This window comes from Aotus nancymaae, unplaced genomic scaffold (assembly GCF_030222135.1).
Source record: "Aotus nancymaae isolate 86718 unplaced genomic scaffold, 86718_ANA_hifiasm-v0.15.2.pri h1tg000011l, whole genome shotgun sequence".
NCBI classification, from domain to species: Eukaryota; Metazoa; Chordata; class Mammalia; order Primates; family Aotidae; genus Aotus; species Aotus nancymaae.
The window spans coordinates 33,219,642-33,241,575 of record NW_026988422.1 but is presented as its reverse complement, the minus strand read 5'-3'; the positions used below and the strand labels follow the sequence as shown (position 1 = coordinate 33,241,575).

General features: G+C 36.3%; 1 protein-coding gene across 1 annotated transcript; it reads right to left on the bottom strand.

The window, feature by feature from the left end:
* Positions 1–18,557: 18,557 nt before the first annotated feature.
* On the bottom strand, positions 18,558–19,535 carry LOC105729651 (olfactory receptor 4K5). The gene has a single exon (XM_064374457.1). The coding sequence runs from the start codon at positions 19,527–19,529 to the stop codon at positions 18,558–18,560; it is 972 nt and encodes a 323-aa protein (XP_064230527.1). The 5' UTR covers positions 19,530–19,535.
* Between the last annotated feature and the right edge of the window lie 2,399 nt (positions 19,536–21,934).

The window sequence follows — 21,934 nt, the reverse complement described above, 5'->3', positions numbered from 1 at the left end:
TCTGGCATCTGTGGTGATATCCCCTTTATCGTTTTTTACTGCATCTATTTGGTTATTCTCTCTTTTCTTTTTTATTAGTCTGGCTAGTGGTCTGTCTATTTTGTTGATCTTTTCAAAAAACCAGCTCCTGGATTTATTGATTTTTTGAAGGGTTTTTCGTGTCTCTATCTCCTTCAATTCTGCTTTGATCTTAGTTATTTCTTGTCTTCTGCTAGGTTTTGAATTTTTTTGATCTTGCTCCTCTAGCTCTTTCAGTTTTGACGATAGAGTGTCAATTTTAGATCTCTCCTTTCTTCTCATGTGGGCACCTATTGCTATATATTTTCCTCTAGAGACTGCTTTAAATGTGTCCCAGAGATTCTGGTATGTGGTGTCTTCGTTCTCGTTGGTTTCGAAGAACATCTTTATTTCTGCCTTCATTTCAGTGTTTATCCAGTCAACATTCAGGAGAAAGTTGTTCAATTTCCATGAGGCTGTGCGGTTCTGGGTTGGTTTCTGAATTCTGAGTTCTAACTTGATTGCACTGTGGTCTGAGAGACTGTTTGTTATGGTTTCCGTTCTTTTGCATTTGCTGAGGAGTGATTTACTTCCAATTATGTGGTCAATTTTAGAGTAGGTGTGATGTGGTGCTGAGAAGAATGTATATTCTGTGGATTTGGGGTAGAGAGTTCTGCAAATGTCTATTAGGTTTGCTTGGTCCAGGTCTGAGTTCAAGTCCTGGATATCCTTGTTAATTTTCTGTCTTGTTGATCTGTCTAATATTGACAATGGGGTGTTGAAGTCTCCCACTATTATTGTGTGGGAGTCTAGGTCTCTTTGTAAGTCTTTAAGAACTTGCCTTATGTATCTAGGTGCTCCTGTATTAGGTGCATATATATTTAGGATCGTTAGCTCTTCTTGTTGCATTGATCCTTTTACCATTATGTAATGTCCTTCTTTGTCTCTTTTGATCTTTGTTGCTTTAAAGTCTATTTTATCAGAGATGAGAATTGCAACTCCTGCTTTTTTTTGTTCTCCATTTGCTTGGTAAATCTTCCTCCATCCCTTTATTTTGAGCCTTTGTGTATCCTTGCTTGTGAGGTGGGTTTCCTGGATACAGCACACTGATGGGTTTTGGCTTTTTATCCAATTTGCCAATCTGTGTCTTTTGATTGGGGCATTTAGTCCGTTTACATTTAGGGTTAATATTGTTATGTGTGAATTTGATCCTGTCATTTTGATGCTAGCTGGCTGTTTTTCCCATTGGTTGATGCAGATTCTTCATTGTGTTGATGCTCTTTACCATTTCGTGCAATTTTGGAGTGGCTGGTACTGGTTGTTTTTTTCTATGTGTAGTGCCTCCTTCAGGAGCTCTTGTAAAGCTGGTCTGGTGGTGATGAAATCTCTGAGTGCTTGCTTGTTCTCAAAGGATTTTATTTTTCCTTCACTTATGAAGCTTAGTTTGGCTGGATATGAAATTCTGGGTTGAAAGTTCTTTTCTTTAAGGATGTTGAATATCGGCCCCCACTCCCTTCTGGCCTGTAGGGTTTCTGCTGAGAGATCTGCTGTAAGTCTGATGGGCTTCCCTTTGTGGGTAACCCGACCTTTCTCTCTGGCTGCCCTTAGTATTTTCTCCTTCATTTCAACCCTGGCGAATCTGACGATTATGTGCCTTGGGGTTGCTCTTCTAGAGGAATATCTTTGTGGTGTTCTCTGTATTTCCTGGACTTGAATATTGGCCTGCCTTGCTAGGTTGGGGAAGTTTTCCTGGATAATATCCTGAAGAGTATTTTCCAGCTTGGATGCATTCTCTTCATCACATTCAGGTACACCTATCAAACGTAGATTAGGTCTTTTCACATAGTCCCATATTTCTTGTTGACTCTGTTCATTCCTTTTTACCCTGTTTTCTCTAATCTTGCCTTCTCGTTTTATTTCATTGAGTTGATCTTCAACCTCTGATATCCTTTCTTCTGCTTGGTCAATTCGGCTGTTGAAACTTGTGCATGCTTCGCGAAGTTCTCGTGTTGTGTTTTTCAGTTCCATCAATTCGCTCATATTCCTCTCTAAGTTGTCCATTCTCGTTAACATTTCATCAAGTCTTTTTTCAAGGTTCTTAGTTTCTTTGCATTGGGTTAGAACATGTTCTTTTAGCTCACGGAAGTTTCTTATTATCCACTTTCTGAAAGCTGATTCTGTCATTTCATCACGCTCATTCTCCATCCAGTCTTGTTCCCTTGCTGGTAAGGAGTTGTGCTCCCTTGTAGGAGGAGAGGTGTTCTGGTTTTGGGTGTTTTCATCCTTTTTGCGCTGGTTTCTTCCCATCTTTGTGGATTTATCCACCTATCGACTTTGTAGTTGCTGTCTTTCTGATTTTGGTAATTTTAAGTCTGTAGTAGCTGAACTCATAAACCCCCTTTTCTTCCCCCTAGGTGGTCTGTCCCAGGGAATTAGGGCGTTATGATTTTCCGCTGTTGCAATGGTGTTCCCTGCCCACAAGGAGGCGGCCTTGTCACACTCAGCCTGCAGAGGCTTCGTTGAGCTGCTGTGGGCAAATTGTCCTGGGAACTGCAGGGTGTTTCCCGGTGGGTGACGCCCCTCCTCCACAGAGCTGGACCGTCCCGTGTTCAGCCGTGTTTAGCCGTGTTTCCGGAGGCGTCCTCTTTGCCCAGGAAACTCTTGGGTTGAGTCCCTGCCTCAGCTCCCCTTGCTTGCCCAGAGGGGATCCGGTCTCGCTCACTCTGCACAAGGGGCCGCTGCTCCCTGCCTTGGGTGCAGGCAGAGCATCCACGCCAGTCCAACCAACGGCGCTGGCAACCCGTGGACCTTCGCCACCTGTGAATCTCCTGGTCTGTGGGCAGTAAAAATCCACTGCCCTGTGAGCCGCTGCATCAGTCAAAGCAGCGGCTCTGAGATTCGTGGCGCGCCCTTGCCCGGGAGTGTCCTGGCTTGAATCCCTGCTTCAGCTCCCCTTGCTGGCTCAGAGGTGATTCAGTCTCTCTCGCTCTGTATGTGGATCCGCCGCCCCCCACCTCAGGGAGTAGGCCGAGCGGCGCGCCGCTCCGCTCAAACCAGCGGCGCTGGTGACCCGTGCGGCTCTTCCTCCTGTTAATCCCCTGGTCTGTGGTCAGTAAAAATCTGTCTGGAAATGCGGCGTCCACTCACCCTCTGCGCCTTCTTTCGGAGCTGCGATCCTGACTTCCTCCTAATCGGCCATCTTGAAACTCCTCGCCGCATTGTTTATCATTCTAAGGTACAAATTGTCTTGAAAACATTTAGTAATATTTTTAATGATTTTATAAAGAACTTAGAGATTCCCATGTGCATAAAATGCTATTCATGTTACTAATATGTGATTCTCTTCAATTCAATATGTGATATATTTAGACCTGGCAATCAAAATGTACAGGCATAATGAATTTCTGATATGTTTATCCAATTTATTTATAACCTTGCAACATAGATGATGTAGTTGAAAATTATTATATTTTACAATATGGATTTCACCTTATTGTTATACATTTTTAGCTATTCTTTATCTTATGTATTGCTTTAGGAATTTGTAATTTGGCTGTTATATATTTGTATATTTATAGCTTTCTGTATTTACTACTTTGTTCCTGTATTTTTTTCTGTTTTCCTTTAGATTATTTGACATAAATTTTTGCTTTTTACAAAATTTTCTAGATATTTGGTGTCATGAACAACATATGGATAGATAGATAGATAGATACATATATGTATCTATATATATAAAGTAGAATACATTGGCTATAATGAATTCCACATTATTAACAGAAAATTTCAAATATCTTTGAAACCGTTTGCAAATATGGCAGATGTTGAATATTTAAGTTCAAAGAAAAAGTTAAATATCTAAAACATACAAATGCACAGAATAACACAAATCATTTGCTACTGAAGACCCAAGTTGAAATCTATTCTTTCATATTTTATTGAAAACAGAGGAAAGCCTTCTCTGATTATCTCAATTGATGCAGAGAAGGCCTTCGACAAAATTCAACAGCCCTTTATGCTAAAAACTCTCAATAAACTAGGTATCGACGGAACGTACCTCAAAATAATAAAAGCTATTTATGACAAACCAACAGCCAATATCATACTGAATGGGCAAAAACTGGAAGCATTCCCTTTGAAATCGGGCACTAGACAAGGATGCCCTCTCTCACCACTCCTGTTCAATGTAGTACTGGAAGTTCTAGCCAGAGCAATCAGACAAGAAAAAGAAATAAAGGGTATTCAATTAGGAAAGGAGGAAGTCAAATTGTCTCTATTTGCAGACGACATGATTGTATATCTAGAAGACCCTATCACCTCAGCCCAAAATCTCCTGAAACTGATAAGCAACTTCAGCAAAGTCTCAGGATACAAAATCAATGTGCAAAAATCACAAGCATTCCTATACACCAATAATAGACTTAAAGAGAGCCAAATCAAGAACGAACTGCCATTCACAATTGCTACAAAGAGAATAAAATACCTAGGAATACAACTAACAAGGAACGTAAAGGACCTCTTCAAGGAGAACTACAAACCACTGCTCAACGAAATAAGAGAGGACACAAACAGATGGAGAAACATTCCATGTTCATGGTTAGGAAGAATTAATATCGTGAAAATGGCCATACTGCCCAAAGTAATTTACAGATTCAACGCTATCCCCATCAAGCTACCAATGACCTTCTTCACAGAACTGGAAAAAACCACCTTAAACTTCATATGGAACCAAAAGAGAGCCCGCATAGGCAAGTCAATTCTAAGCAAAAAGAACAAAGCAGGAGGCATCACACTACCAGACTTCAAACTCTATTACAAGGCTACGGTAATCAAAACAGCATGGTACTGGTACCAAAACAGAGATATAGACCAATGGAACAGAACAGAGGCGTCGGAGGCGACACAACATATCTACAACCACCCGATCTTTGACAAACCTGATAAAAACAAGCAATGGGGAAAGGATTCCCTGTTCAATAAGTGGTGTTGGGAAAACTGGCTAACCATATGCAGAAAGCAGAAACTCGACCCCTTCCTGACACCTTACACTAAAATTGACTCCAGATGGATTAAAGACTTAAACATAAGGCCTAACACCATAAAAACACTAGAAGGAAACCTAGGCAAAACCATTCAGGACATAGGCATAGGCAAGGACTTTATGACCAAAACACCAAAAGCATTGGCAACAAAAGCCAAAATAGACAAATGGGACCTAATCAAACTCCACAGCTTCTGCATGGCAAAAGAAACAGTCAATAGAGTGAATCGGCAACCAACAGAATGGGAAAAAATTTTTGCAGCCTACCCATCTGACAAAGGGCTGATATCCAGAATTTACAACGAGCTAAAAAAGATTTACAAGAAAAAAACAAACAAGCCCATTCAAAAATGGGCGAAGGATATGAACAGATACTTTACAAAAGAAGACATACAAGAGGCCAACAAACATATGAAAAAATGCTCATCATCACTGGTCATTAGAGAAATGCAAATCAAAACTACATTGAGATACCATCTCACGCCAGTTAGAATGGCGATCATTAAAAAATCTGGAGAAAATAGATGCTGGAGAGGATGTGGAGAAATAGGAACACTTTTACACTGTTGGTGGGAGTGTAAATTAGTTCAACCATTGTGGAAAACAGTATGGCGATTCCTCAAGGACCTAGAAATAGAAATTCCATTTGACCCAGCAATCCCATTACTGGGCATATATCCAAAGGATTATAAATCGTTCTACTATAAGGACACATGCACACGAATGTTCATTGCAGCACAGTTTACAATAGCAAAGACCTGGAACCAACCCAAATGCCCATCGATGATAGTCTGGACAGGAAAAATGTGGCACATATACACCATGGAATATTATGCAGCCATTAAAAATGAGCAGTTTGCGTCCTTTGTAGGGACATGGATGAACCTGGAAACCATCATTCTCAGCAAACTGACACAAGAACACAAAACCAAACACCACATGTTCTCACTCATAGGAGGGTGTTGAACAAGGAGAACACATGGACACAGGGAGGGGAGCACTATACACGGGGGTCTGTTGCGGGGGAGTGGGGGGGACAACGGGGGGGGAGTTGGGGAGGGATAGCATGGGGAGAAATGCCAGATATGGGTGAGGGGGAGGGAGGCAGCAAATCACACTGCCATGAATGCACCTATGCAACAACTTTGCATGTTTTTCACATGTACCCCAAAACCTAAAATGCAATAAAAAAATAAATAAATAAATAAATAAATAAATAAAAAAGAAAACAGAAGAAAAGTAAAATTTACGTACATCTCATACTAGTGATTAAAAGCATCTGTTAAGTATTGTTTCATTTCCCAGCTAAAAGTTTTTTCATGTACTTCTCCCTGAGGTTTGCATTATGAAAAGTCCTTGTAATAGAAAGACTAAATGTATTCTCTAGTAACAATGAAAGAAGGAACTGCTTCATGGAAAATATAAAGCCTGTGATTGTCATCATTCTAGATTAGTATTTTAATTATAAGAATTATCATAGTGGGTATGTGTACAGATATTAACTCTGTATGCTAAGTCCTAGTAGAAGCAAACTTTTAGATATGGACACACAGCCCTGTGAAATCATCATCATACTGTTTAGCTGGGGTTTTTTTTTTTTTAAGCTTCAGATTGTTTATGGTCAACTTCATTGTACACTGCCTAATGTAATGAGCTGTTAAACTTGACTACCTGTTACATTTTTTATGTGGTGCCAAAAACATTTTGGACATACAATAAACATGAAAGTAGTGATGATATTCTTTGTAATATTATTCTTTTCTTGCTACTAGTGGAAGTGAAAAGGTGTTCACTGTATTCTTCAAAAATGAGGTCATTTCACTGCTCTGCTTCTCATAAGTAAAATAAAGTTTCTAAAAATTGCCATTTGCAGGACCTATGTGACACAAGATGATATAATGGAACTAAAGGCCCTTTATGAATCATAAAACATACAAATAGTTTTAGTGCTATTACTTTTGAAAAAGCAATTCTGCAGATACCTGGATGGGTATGAATTCTGTGCAGGTAGCCTTTTGCTACTTCAGCCTGTCAAGTAAACAAAACTGATGACGTATGGGCACACTCTTTCTGTTTTTGCTTATTAAAATATATAACTCTAAATTTAGAATTTTGCAGTGGTCACTTATTAGCACCAAGGTAGAAATCAAATTAAATATATTCAATGACAAATAAATGCACACTGTGCACAAAATACACGATCAGAATGGTACAAATATGAATTGATTTTTCCATCAAAATCTTTGCATAAAATATGACAGAAATTAATTAAACACAAATAATTAAGATACAATCTAGTTATATATATATATGTATATATTTTTTTAATTGCACTTTAGGTTCTGGGGTACATGTGCAGAACATGCAGGATTATTGCATAGGTACATACATGGCAATGTGGTTTGCTGCCTCCATCCCCCGTCACCTATATCTAGCATTTCTCCCCATGTTATCCCTCCTCAACCTCCCTATCCCCTGCTATCCCTCCCCTGTTCCCCCCCAACAGACCTCAGTGTGTGATGCTCCCCTCCCTGTGTCCAGGTGTTCTCATTGTTCAACACCCGCCTATGAGTGAGAACATGCAGTGTTTGATTTTCTGTTCTTGTGTCAGTTTGCTGAGAATAATGGTTTCCAGACCATTTGTTCATATGTTTGTTAGCCTCATAAATGTCTTCTTTTGAAAAGTGTCTGTTCATATCCTTCACCCACGTTTGAATGGGTTTGTTTTTTTCTTGTAAATCTGCTTTAGTTCTTTATAAATTCTGGATATTAGGCCTTTGTCAGAAGGGTAGATTGCAAAAATTTTTTCCCCATTCTGTTAGTTGCTGGTTCACTCCAATGATTGTTTCTTTTGCTATACAGAGGCTCTGGATTTTAATTAGATCCCATTTGTCTATTTTGGCTTTTGTTGCCAATGCTTTTGGCATTTTAATCATGAAGCCCTTGCCTATGCCTATGTCCTGAATGGTTTTGCCTATGTTTTCTTCTATGGTTTTTATGGTGTTAGGTATTATAATTAAGTCTTTAATCCATCTGGAGTTAATTTTAGTGTAAGGTGTCAGGAAGGGGTCCAGTTTCAGCTTTCGACACATTGCTAGCCAGTTTTCCCAACATCATTTATTAAACAGGGAATCCTTTCCCCATTGCTTGTTTTTATCAGGTTTGTCAAAGATCAGATGGTTGTAGATGTGTGGCATTGCTTCTGAGGCCTCTGTTTGGTTCCATTGGTCTATGTCTCTGTTTTGGTGATTACTGTAGACTTGTAGCATAGTTTGAAGTCAGGTAGAATGATGCCTCCAGCTTTGTTCTTTTTGCTTAGAATTGTCTTGGCTATGTGGGTTCCTTTTGGTTCCATATGAAGTTTAAAGTGTTTTTTTCCAGTTTTATGAAGAAGGTTGATGTTAGCTTGATGGAGATAGCATTATATCTATAAATTACTATGGGCAGTATGGCCACCTTCATAATATTGATTCCTCCTATCTATGATCATTGAATGTTTTTCCATATGTTTGTGTCCTCTCTTATTCCCTTGAGCAGTGGTTTGTAGTTCTCATTGAAGAGGTCCTTTACATCCTTTGTTACTTGTATTCGACACAAGTTCTAGCCAGAGCAATCAGGCAAGAAAAAGAAATTAAAGGTATTCACTTAAGAAATGAGGAAGTCAAATTGTCTCTGTTTACAGATGACATGATTGTACATTTAGAAGACCCCATCATCTCAGTCAAAAATCTCCTTAAGCTGATAAGCAACTTCAGCAAAGTCTCAGGATACAAAATCAATGTGCAGAAATCACAAGCATTCCTATACACCAATAAAATACAAACAGAGAGCCAAATCATGAGTAAACTCCCAATCACAATTGCTACAAAGAGAATAAAATACCTAGGAATATAAGTGACAAAGGATGTAAAGGACCTCTTCAAGGAGAACTATAAACCACTGCTCAAAGAAATAAGAAAGGACACAAACAGATGGAAAAACATTCAATGCTCATGGTTAGGAAGAATCAATATTATAAAAATGGCCATATTACCCAAAGTAATTTATAGATTCAACACTTACCCCACCAAGCTACCACTGATCTTCTTCACAGAACTGGAAAAAAAAAAAAAAACACTTTAAACTTCATATGGCACCTAAAGAGAGCCCACATAGCCAAGATAATCCTAAGCAAAAAGAACAAAGCTGGAGGCATCACGCTACCTGACTTCAAACTATACTACAAGGCTACAGTAATCAAAACAGCATGGTACTGGTACCAAAACAGCATGGTACTGGTACCAAAACAGACATATAGACCAGTGGAACAGAACAGAGGACTCAGAAGCAATGCCACACATCTACAATCATCTGATCTTTGACAAACCTGACAAAAGCAAGCAATGGGGAAAGGATTCCCTGTTTAATTAATGGTGCTGTGAAAACTGGCTAGCCATGTGCAGAAAGTTGAAACTGGACCCCTTCCTGATAACTTACACTAAAATTAACTCCAGAAGGATTAAATATTTAAACAGAAGACCTAACACCATAAAAACTTTAGAAGAAATCATAGGCAATACCATTCAGGACATAGGCACAGGAAAGGACTTCATGACTAAAACACCAAAAGCAATGGCAACAAAAGCCTAAATAGACAAATGGGATCTAATTAAACTTAAGAGCATTTGCACAGCAAAAGAAACAATCATTAGAGTGAACTGGCAACCAACAGAATGGGAAAAAATGTTTGCAATATACCCATCTGACAAAGGGCTAATATCCAGGATCTACAAAGAAGTAAAGCAAATTTACAAGAAAAAAACAAACAAACCCATTCAAAAGTGGGTGAAGGATATGAACAGACACTTTTCAAAAGAAGACATTTATGAAGCTAACAAACATATGAACAAATGCTCATCATCACTGGTCATTAGAGAAATGCAAATCAAAACCACATTGAGATACCGTCTCCAGTTAGAATAGTGATCATTAAAAAATCTGGAGACTACAGATGCTGGAGAGGATATGGAGAAATAGGAACATTTTTACACTGTTGGTGGGAGTGTAACTTAGTTCAACCATTGTGGAAGACAGTGTGGCAATTCCTCAACAATCTAGAAATAGAAATTCCATTAGACCCAGCAATCACATTACTGCATATATACCCAAAGGATTATAAATTGTTCTATTATAAAGACACATGCACACATATGTTCATTGTGGCACTGTACAATAGCTAAGACCTGGAACCAACCCAAATGCTCATCAATGATAGACTTGACAAAGAAAATGTGGCACCATGGAATACTATGGAGCCATAAAAAAGATTAGTTCATGTCCTTTGTATGGACATGGATGAATCTGGAAACCATCATTATCAGCAAATTGACACAAGAACAGAAAGCCAAACACCGCATGTTTTTACACATAGATGGGTGTTGAACAATGAGAATTTATGGGCAGAGGGAGGGGAACATCACTCACTGGAGTCTGTTGGGGGCTGGGGGGCTGGAGAGGGACAGCAGTGGGTGGGGAGGTTGGGGAGAGATAACACTGGGAGAAATGGCTGATGTAGGTGACGGAGGGATGGAGACAGCAAACCACCATGGCATGTGTGTACCTATGCAACAATCCTGTAATATCTGCACATGTACCCCACAACTTAAAGTACAATAAAAAATTAATTAATAAAAAGAAAAACTCTAAAATGAAATATTTTGGTCTGTGTTCTCTGTCTTTCTCTCTTTTCCCATACACACACACACACACACACACACACACACACACAATGTGTGATATTTTAAAAATATATATATCATATTAGTTTTAATTATATATATAAATAATAAATGAATCACAATAGTATCCAGAAATATAACCAAATATATATAAATTATAGTTCATAATAATAATTATAATAATTTAGAAATATAGGTTACTATATAAATGAAGTTTATAGAAAAAGGAAAATTTCTATCTGCATACACTTATAAAAGCAAAATAAATTTTAATTGGATCAAAGATTATGTTAAAATTTTGAAAAAAATGCAAGTGAAGATTTTTTTACAATCTTGCAATTGGTAAAGCATAATATTAAGAAAGCCATAAATATATGGATATGTAATACATAGAATTAATTGATTGACTTAACAATCATGTTTAGATTTGATATATCAAAAGAAACCATAATCAAAATTAAATAAAAATGAACTATAACACATGTGCAACACATATGACCAGACTACTAATTCCTTGTAAATCAAAATACTATTAGATGCGAAAGTAAAGAAATATCAATAACTAAGTAGAAAAATGAGCACATACATAAGGAGTTCAAAAGAAAAGAAATACTCTACAACTCTGACAGCAAGACCTCTTTACCTTACAGATTGAAAAAATGCTAACATAATTTGAAGTAATTTGAGGAAAAAATATGTTAATTCATTGTCAATGAAAGTCTAATTAGAAACATACATTTTATACTTACATTTAAAGCAGAAAACATGTAACCTTTTAATTTAAGAGACAAAAAATGCCCAATTAAAAATAAAAGCCCTGTTTCTGATTTAAAGAAATGTAAAATAAATAGGAATTTTTAAAAAAAACCCAACAAGCTTTTTGTTGTCATTTAAATTGGCAAAGATGGCAAAGAAAAGACATGCATTAGAGACACATGGGGGAAAAGGCAAACGTAATTGAAGTCACAGAAAAAGAGAGCACAAGACTAAAGCAATAGCTGAAGCGATCCTGGATAAAAACTTTCCATAACTGAAGTATACATCTAGCCACAGAAGCAAGATGTTCAATAAATCACTATCAATAAACAAACAAACAAATAAATAAATAACCAAGATCATAGTAAATCCTAGAATTGCTAGGACAGGAAGCACAAATTCCGTAAGCGGATCAATGGGAATGTTGGGGAGAAAGTCCCATCTATTCTTTGCTTATTCCTTGTTATCTGTATGCAAGCTATTTTAGTTACTGGTAACACAAAATTGCAAGTTAACTGTTGTTTCAATGAATATTTTACATTTTGGAGTTCACCATCTTAACAAATTTGAGTATAATCTCAACAATAGCCTTTTATCTAAGGCTATGATAAGTCATTCCAATGTTGTTTGTGGCTGGAAGCTTCCCAGAAAAAAATGGATCTCATGAGTCTTGTCACACCTCTTCCCTGTAAATCCAATAAATTCCACTTTATTCACTGTAAATACTTTGTCTATAATTCTAGAGACAATTTTTGTGGAATCCTATATCGATATATTGAACACTCTGTGTACCCTGGAATTGTGTCTGGGGAGAAGGATTACAGGTAGGGAAGAAAAACTCGTATCAGGAATGGGAATGAATTCCAATAAAGACAAATCACTACCCGCCCTTCAGAGGAAGAGGTGTGATACAGTTGTTTACCACCAAATGGATGTGGTCTCTTGGAGAAATGGCACCATAATGAGTTTGCAACATCACTCCCTTCTGCTAACAGACCAAGCATTCAGGAGCTGTAGTAGTAGTAGTATGAGACTAACCTTGATAAAAAGGGAGCCCATGTTTTTGGTCTCTGCTGGGCATTGTGTGGTACAAAAACCTACACACTTTGTGCCCATTCACATAGGTTCATCCTCATTCTTTCCTCCCAGACTATTTTCCTCCAATTTCCTATTTTATTTTCAAGACCCCTAACAAGCTAGCAAAGCCATTTTTCAAAGTCCAGAAATTCATGTTTATTTTTACTTATGACTCGTTCTCCACCTAAATCTGATAACTAAGTGCAATGTTTATAGCTCTGGCCAATGAGAGTCCTTCCTCATGAGTGTCCATGAAGGTCATCTGAGTGAGTTGTAATGCAACAGCAGTCCATTTTTTGGCTTGCACCAAGATGTAACATGAAGTCATCCACTGAACCCCGCCCCCCCATAATACTGAGCTTAAGAAAATATATTAATGCAACAGAAATACTTGATAAGGGATTTAGACTACCTGTTCATACCAATTACTGGTGCCTTTATACCTGCTTCAGCATGGTCTTAGACATGCCATTTCCAATGTGTGACGGCTTTCTGCTGTGGCAGCTAGAAATTATGACTTAATAAATCTGGTAACAGTTCATGATGAGCAGTGCTTGTCATACAGGCAGTCACTTGGAAATCAATGGTCAGGAACTTTGTCCCTGATAAGGCCCAACAGCATACTAAGATCTATTTTTTAAACTGTAAGCAGTTGTCTTCTGCAGTTTTTTTTCCTGGAGTCCTAAGAGTTAGTATTGTTATTTAATAGACTTTTATAAATAATCTACATAATGTCATTAATTATCATGGCTATCTCCATTTCATTGGATTCCTGGTTGACATAGCCTGAATGGCAGGACAGTTTGCACTGAAGACCAGAATTAGTACACGAACCCACTGAAAACTGGAAATCCTATGAATCAACCTAAAATTGATCTAAAGTAGTATTATCAAGCAGGTTTTATGGTGCCTCTAACATTCAATGATCTTGCAAGAACTGTGCCTCTTTCTCAGTGGTAAATAATATAAAACAAACTAATGTGTATTTTATGTATTAGGAGGATAGTCTAGCCTGCCCTAGTGTATTGGACTCAAAACCTGAATGATTTCGCAAAATTCTGAAAAGATCTAAGAGTTATTGCTAACCTTGTATATCATTTTCTACTCACATGTCTAATCAGTGCATGTCTTCAATGTGCAACTAATATGATGTTCTATAGATTATCATGACCAGCAAGCTCCCTAAGGACCTTGTTTATGACAGAGAGTAAAAGAGTTTTAAAAAGCTGAACCAAACTATAAATGTTCAGAAAGTTATGGGAGAAATGTTACTTTTTAAGGGTGAGAACTTCATCACAAGACAGAGTTGAGAGGTTTTCTACAACTTTTTGTTAACATGTTAGTAGTTTTATGATATCCTTCATGTACTTGATATGAAGTTAAATATATTGAAATTTCAAGATATTGCAAATACAACATATAATGTGGCAAGGATCTTCTCCATGGAAAAATATTTATGATGAAATTAAATTTGTTTAAAAGTAAAACACCTATAGTGAAATACTGGATCTTGACTCTGCTGACAGATCCATTCCACCCACACCCTCACCTTTATGTTCCTCTAAAGACCACCCTGAAGGGCCTTTGCAATCACCTACTCTGGTTATTCCCAGAGGACTCTTTTACTCTGCGTTCCTGGAAAGTGTACCTCTGATACTTTCCTCCTTTTCCTGTGACTAACTTGACTCACACTATTGCCAGTTGTTTAGACTTAGTCAATGGAACTAAAGCTTTTTCATCTTTTATCCTGTTGGCCTTTTGAGGTCCTATCTCCACTAGCCATGACACCCTTTCTCTGTAAAGTCTGGGGCATCACAACAGCTCCTTCGAACAGCCTCTGAGCTAGGCATTGTCTGAAGGACTGTCCTTTGTCTGAAGGACTGCTCATCAACTTAGTTCATAAGCATAGCAGAAGTAACTCACATTCTGAGATCTCAGTAAACAAATATAAATCTGTCCTGGGCTTGGTAGCATCTCTTCTTACTTTTTAAAATATTCAGATTATCAAAAGCAATTTAGGAATATATTCATCTACCATAGACAAATCCCCTAATATGTAGAGTTTGGTTTAGCCAGGGAGAAATATGTTAATTAATTCATGAGGTGAGTTAGCTTGAAGAGGGAGCCATATCATACAAAGCCTATGTGAACGAAAAAGTTTTTTTTTTTTAATTTTCTTTATTCTAAGAGAAATAGCTAAAAATTGAAATACTGAAGAGATTGGTGACTTAATCAAAACTAAGTAATCTCTTCAAGGTCACAAAATAGTAATATAATCAATGTTCAAATCCTAGTTTTTGATAACCAATGCAAGACACTTTCCTTTACACTTTTTCAATTGACTAGAGTTATTTCCACATTTACTAAAATGTTCACTTTTGCCGTTTTATACAGTTAAAGGTAATTCTCTGCCAATTTGTCAGCAGTGCAGGGAAAGCCTATAGGATCTGCAAACCAGAAAAGAAAAAAAAAAGAATTTTTAATATTATCCTATTAGTTTGAAACATGTGTATTAAAAGGTTGATTACCAAGTTATATTAATGGTTGCTTTATTTTTTATATTTTAAATAAAATTTAAAATGAGATTCTAGAGTACATAATATTACAATTCTAACTGAAATACAATGCTATGTACCTTTAATAGTTTCCCTTAAACAGGAATTAATTAAATTAGAAATGCATTGCTATTAGCATTAGATGTGTCTCTGTTTTTATTACAAGTAGAGTAATTTGAAAAATCTGTGGAAATAGTGCTGCAATAAACACACATCTGCATATGTCTTTAGAGTAGAATGATTTATATTCCTTTGGATATATAATCAGTAATGGGATTGCTGGGTCAAATGGTATTCCTATTTCTAGATCCTTGAGGAATCGCCACACTGTCTTCCTTGGTTGAACTAGTTTACACTCCCACCAACAGTGTAAAAGCGTTCCTATTTCTCCACAGTTGCGCCAGCATCTAATGCAAATCAAAACCACAATGAGATACCATCTCAAGCCAGTCAGAATGGTGATTATTAAAGAGTCAAGAAATAAATTTTAAACAGTGAGTTTACCAAATGATAGTATTCACAAAAAATGTTATCTTTTTTTTCTTTTCTTTTTTTTTTTTTTTTTTTTTTTTTTTTGAGACAGAGTTTCACTCTTGTTGCCCAGGTTGGAATGCAATGGTGTGATCTCGGCTCACCACAACCTCCACCTCCTGGGTTCAAGAGATTATCCTGCCTCAGCCTCCTGAGTGGCTGGGACTACAGGCAAAGGCTACCACACCGGATAATTTTGTATTTTTAGTAGAGACGAGGTTTCAGCATGTTGGGCAGGCTGGTCTCAAACTCCTGACCTCAGCTGATCCACCCGCCTCAGCCTCCCAAAGTGCTGGGATTATAGGCGTGAGCCACTGTACCTGGCCCTATCATTTTTCATATTTTGAAGCATGTCACAGATGAATTTCACTTTAGTGCATAAATAAATGAAGCTACTGACATTTTTTGATTCAACTAGCTCCTGATTTCTTTCATTATCATATTTGATGAAATGTTTTTGAATGTTTTTGATTTTTCAATATCTTCAAAATACTTAAAAGTATCTGTATCTTTGAGTCTAGTCAGGAGACAGAACTCACATTAGTAATTTGAACAAAAAATACTTAATGTAAATAATTAGCAACTGGTAATAGGAATTAGCTACTACAAGGAGAATAAAAAATAACTCTAAAAAAAATACCCTAAGAGACTATTGACATGTTTTAGAACACTGTTTTTCTATTTATTAATATAGTGTCTATCTTCACTTATTTAAGTTTTATTTAGTAGTACATTTTCATTACTACCTTCTGTTAAGTTTTACAATTTTCTCTAAATGTACATCTTTAAATTTATACATAAGCTTATCATATTTGTTGTTTTGCAAGTTATATTTTTACCTAAATTTTTATAATTTTTTGTTGACATGTTTTTTCTTTTTCAACATTTATTTGTAAAAGATGTCAATTTTCTACAAATTAATAAATCTATTGATATAAAATGAATATAATAAATATCATTGTATATTAATTAATATATAAATCCAATGCAATTACAACAAAATCCTGAAATAATATTTTTGGAAATCTGAAAAGCTGGTTGTAAAATGTTTACAGAACATAAAGGGGATAAAACTAACAAAGACACTGTGAAAAATAAGATGAGAGAACTTAACCTGTCAGACATCAAAATTTATTTTAAAACTATAGTAAATTAAAACATCGTAATATGGGTCCAGGGCTAAGAACCTAAATTAATGAAACAGAACAGAGTCTAGTAACAAATCTATACATACACTGAAGCTGAAAATATAAGAGAGGTAGTATGGAAAATTGAGGAAAACAATTAACTGTTAAATAAATGATACCAAGTCTGATGTCTACATATTTACAAATATATAAAAATAGATTCCTATCTCCCAACATCTACAAAATTAATTACAAAGGGATGAAATTCTTAAGTATAAAAAGCAAAATGTGTTTTAATTTACAGAAGAAACTCTAAATAATGTCTTTATGATCCTGACAGAGAGAGGGATTTCTTAAATCTGACACATACCTATACACAAAAATACCAAAATTGATTCACAAATCCAGCCACATTAATTTTTTAAAAATTATTACAAAAGTCCACTTGAACAGTTGATAAATTTCACAACACTCTTAAAATGAAAAAATAAAACAGTGATGGGGAACAGATCATTGACTGCTAGGGGTTAAGATCATAGGGAAGACAGCACAGGAAACTTTCACTGAAGTGATAGAAGCAGTCTGTCTTTGTCGTGGTAGTCATGGCTACATGAATCTATTTATGTAATGATATTTCATAATAATATAGAGCAATAGCTAAAAAAAAAAGAGTACATGTAATAACTGATTAAATCTGAATCTGAATAGTCTTTAGTTTACTTTGAAAAAAAAAAAAAAACAATACCTTAGGCCAAAAGGAGAGAAACAGAGGAAAAAATAGAAGTGGAAGGGTGATGCCCGACCCAAGGTTGAGTTTCAGAATGCTTTGGAGAGGACATGAATGAGGTCCCCTGGATGGAGAGAGGTTCTCTAGGTTGCTGTGGACCAGACTGATCCACAGAAGGTGAACTGAAAATGGGGATCAGAGAATTTAAGGCCAAAGCTGGCAATAAAACTTGCTGGAGGGTGAGTATCACTGGGTGCCTGAACTTCAGACACTGGCAGCTGCGCTATAGGAACAAGAAGAGAAGAAGCACAAATGAAAATCTTGGTGTTGAAATAGTTCAGCTTTCTAGATTCTCCTCTTTTATCTCCAACTCATGATCTAAAAGGAAATTGGAATTATCTAGCCAATCAGGGACAGCCCTTTAAATGACAGGTTTAAAATGGAAGCTTCTGAGTATGTATCATTCCATATTTTAAAGCATTGCTAACATTTGAAAACTATATGGAATGGGCATAATCGATGTTGGGGGAGGTGTCTCATAACCTGACAATCTCAGTAGATACGCTATTCCCTGAAGTTGGGAAAATTCAGTTTTAGATTCTTAAATAGTATTTATACATATGGATGTTATCCATACATATAGATATCCATATAGATTTCTTAATGGCATGCCATTAAGAAAACGCATAGAACCTAAAAAAATGTTTGAATGTATGCCCACCAAGGAATTAGGTTCTCATTGCTTTTTTTCATCATATTTACATTTACCTGTAACAAAACCAGGAAATGCATACATATTATGCATCTAGTGCCCATATTTTATTTCTAGATCCAGTAATCTAAAGAATGATTTTTCCATGTTTTTGATATTTAACTTTCGCTTGATACCTGGAAAAAGACTTGTTAATATCTGTTAAATATTCTCTACATTATTTTCTTCATTGCTTTCCTCACAATTGGGATTCACCACAAAAATACACTAAAATATTAGACAGCATATTGACTTGAGGAATTTGAAGGATTTTTGTCTTAATGAAGAGAAGTTCTCACTACTAGTGACATTTCAGAAATTCTCCTTGGCCTCAGGTAATGGTTCACAATTTTCCTTATGGCAGTCTTCATATCCCTATTCCTGAGTGTATAAATAATAGGGTTTAATATGGGGGTGAAAATAGTATAAAATATGGCAAGAAATTTATCCACAGGATAGATGGTAAAGGGCCACACATAGATGAAGATGCAAGGTCCAAAGAATAACATTACTACTGCAATATGGGCAGCCAGCGTAGAAAATGCCTTCACCATTGCAGCCGAAGACTTGAGCCAAACTGTGACAAGAATAATGATGTAAGAGCTGATCAAGAGAGAGAAAGTGCTTAGGGAAAGAATTCCACTATTGACCACAATTAGTATTTCAATTATGTAAGAGTCCAGGCAGGCAAGTTTGGTCACTCGAGGAAGATCACAAAAAAAGCTGTCTACTATATTAGGCCCACAAAAAGGCAAGTTCACAGTAAATGATAACTGGCTTAATGTGTGCACCAAGCCCACAGCCCAGGAGATCATTACCAAGGCAGTGCATGTCCTTCGGCTCATGATGACCACATAGTATAAGGGTTTGCATATGGCTACATACCTGTCATAGGCCATTGAAACAAGTAGCACCATCTCCCCTCCTGTAAAAAGGTGAATGAAGAAAATTTGGGCTATGCAGCCACTGAAGGATATGGTCTTGTGTTCACTCAGAAAATCTGCAATCATCTTAGGGGTCGCAAAAGATGCCTGACAGATGTCAACAAAGGAAAGGTTTCCCAGGAGAAAGTACATAGGGGAGTGCAGGCTGGTATCAGAAGTCACTGTGAGGATAATGAGAAGATTTCCCAGCACAATGACCATATACAACACAGAGAAGAAAATAAAATAGAAAAGCTGGAGTTTTTGAGAACTACAGAGTCCCAACAGTACAAACTCAGACACTACTGAAGAATTGGCTTTATCCATGGTTCCAGGCAGCAGATTTGTTCTGAAACAACTCTAAAGGAGGAGAAATAGAAAGGAATCAGAATTTGAACTCAGAATACTTTTAAGGTGAAGGATTCTGAGTTCTCAGATATAATGTGGACTTGCTGAATGCGAAAAATTTTAAGAGACCATAATAGTATGTCTGGATAGGTGGATAATAGGAAATAACTTATGAAAATATCTAAATAATGCTTAATAATTTGATCGATATGATTAGAACCCCTTGAGTTTTTGGATAGTCTTCTCTGTTATACAGTAAGAAATGTGCTTACCCAAGAGCTGCCTTATGACAACAAGGCTAGAGGAGTGAACTAGAGTCCAGCTCCATAGTCCTCATAGGTTGACAAAAAGCATTTACATCTGTTGGTCTTGTGGTCATCTTACATCATCACTTATGCAACATTCATCTAAACTTTCCAAAAGATATTCCTGGCTTGATGATTATTACGTGATATAAAGTCATACAGATTGTTTAACTTTTGGCTATTTTACCTGAGCTTTGATTCCATACCTTAAAAATATGGGAGGTATAAAAATACCTACTTTACAGAAAACTTTAGAGTTTAAGCAGGATAACTCATGACATTCTACTATCAAAATAACTATATTACAACATATGTTGTTAATATATTAAACACCCTCATATTAATAGAAATTTACCTTACTGCTGCTGCAGGAGTCGTTTACAATTTACACAATTCCTACTAAAGAGATGCTGTTGAATGTGTATTAATTCTGGCCTGCAGTTCCAACAGAGTTTGTCAATTAGTCATCCAATAATTTCTTAAAACACATATTATGGCTTACCTGAATTATTCTAAATCTCATTTTTCATTAATTATCCAGGAGTAGAACCTAAATTTTTCATTTTCTTTGTCTACAGAATTAGATTTCAGCCCATTTACGTTCTCCCTGCTAGCGTTCTCCATGATCTTCTTAAAACATCTTTATAATTAATGCAGGAAAATGAAGTTGTTTAAAAAAAAAAATCTGAGAAGTAAAATGATTAGAATATAAACCTCTCATGCTCTTAAAAATATCTAAAAATTTGCATGTTATGTTTTTCATCCTGTAAAGATATACCTCTACTATATAAATCTAGTTCAGTTGAACTGGAAAAACTTTATAAGAAGTGCTGTTACAGGAAACCGTATTAGTTCTGACAATTAACTGTTGACAGCAGTCATAGTAAGAGACCTGAGAGAATGATGATCTAATTCTACTCCCAGGTGAGAACATGAACATCTTTTTCTGCTAATTTATTTCATACAAGAAGCCAGAATCTTTCCTTTGTCTCTAGGCTATAAACCTAGCCTCTCACTTAGATGAGTACAGTTGCAACCCATGCAGGGAAGCCCCACAGTAAACAATTATATTGTGTACTCTATTGGAAGAATGTTCAGAGAAGCATTCCACTGGGCCACATTTTGGATATACATTATTGTAAACTCTGGAACTATGGCAAAAAAAAAAAAAAAGATGGCCCATTATAATTGTTTAACACATTGGTAACAATAAATCAGTGTCTTTATAATATACAAGAAGGCACTAATTAAGAGAATTCTGAAATATTTTGTAATCACTTTATCCCATGTGTGACTGACTTTGTTTCCCCATTTCTAAAATAAAGGTGTCCTTCCTCAAGTTTCTGTATTTATTACATAAAATGATCAACTCTACCTTATGAAAATGTTTATTGTACAAATGTAATATATTAAACTAAAAATTCAGGCAGATTTAACTATAGTTAATGATGAATCATAATTTAAAAATTTACAAATGAAGGGCAAAGAGAGCTTGCTTTTGTGCAGACGCTGCTAGATAGCATCTACTGCATATACATGTTTTATCAAGTGATCTTTACAACAGACTTTGGAAAAGTGATTATTAAACTGCAGAAGAGAAAAACAAAGATTAGACATGTTTAGTAATCTGTGGTCAGACAGCTAGTAAGGGTCAAAACATCTTAGTGGGGATTTGAAATCAGATAATTCAAATAATATTTAACATATACTAAGCACCAAAGTGTCAGGCATTGTTTTAAGTTCTCAGTATATAGTAATTGAATCTTCCCATAACACTACATGGTAAATGCACTTACTAATTCTATCTTATAATAATAAGTCAGAAATACAGAGATGGTAAGCAGTTTCCCTAAGTTCCATAGCTGTAGTGTCATTAAATTAAAATTTGAACCCTGGTATTGACTCCAGGGCCAGCTCTTGACATACTGCAACATATTATTTCAGATCTAAATATAAAACCCATGCCATTGACACTATGCTACAACTGGGAATTCCCTCAATATATGCTCTTGATTCTAATCTTTTCGCCTACTATGAGGCATTTGTTCTTTAGTTGAACCAGAGTTTCCCAGCTTTGGC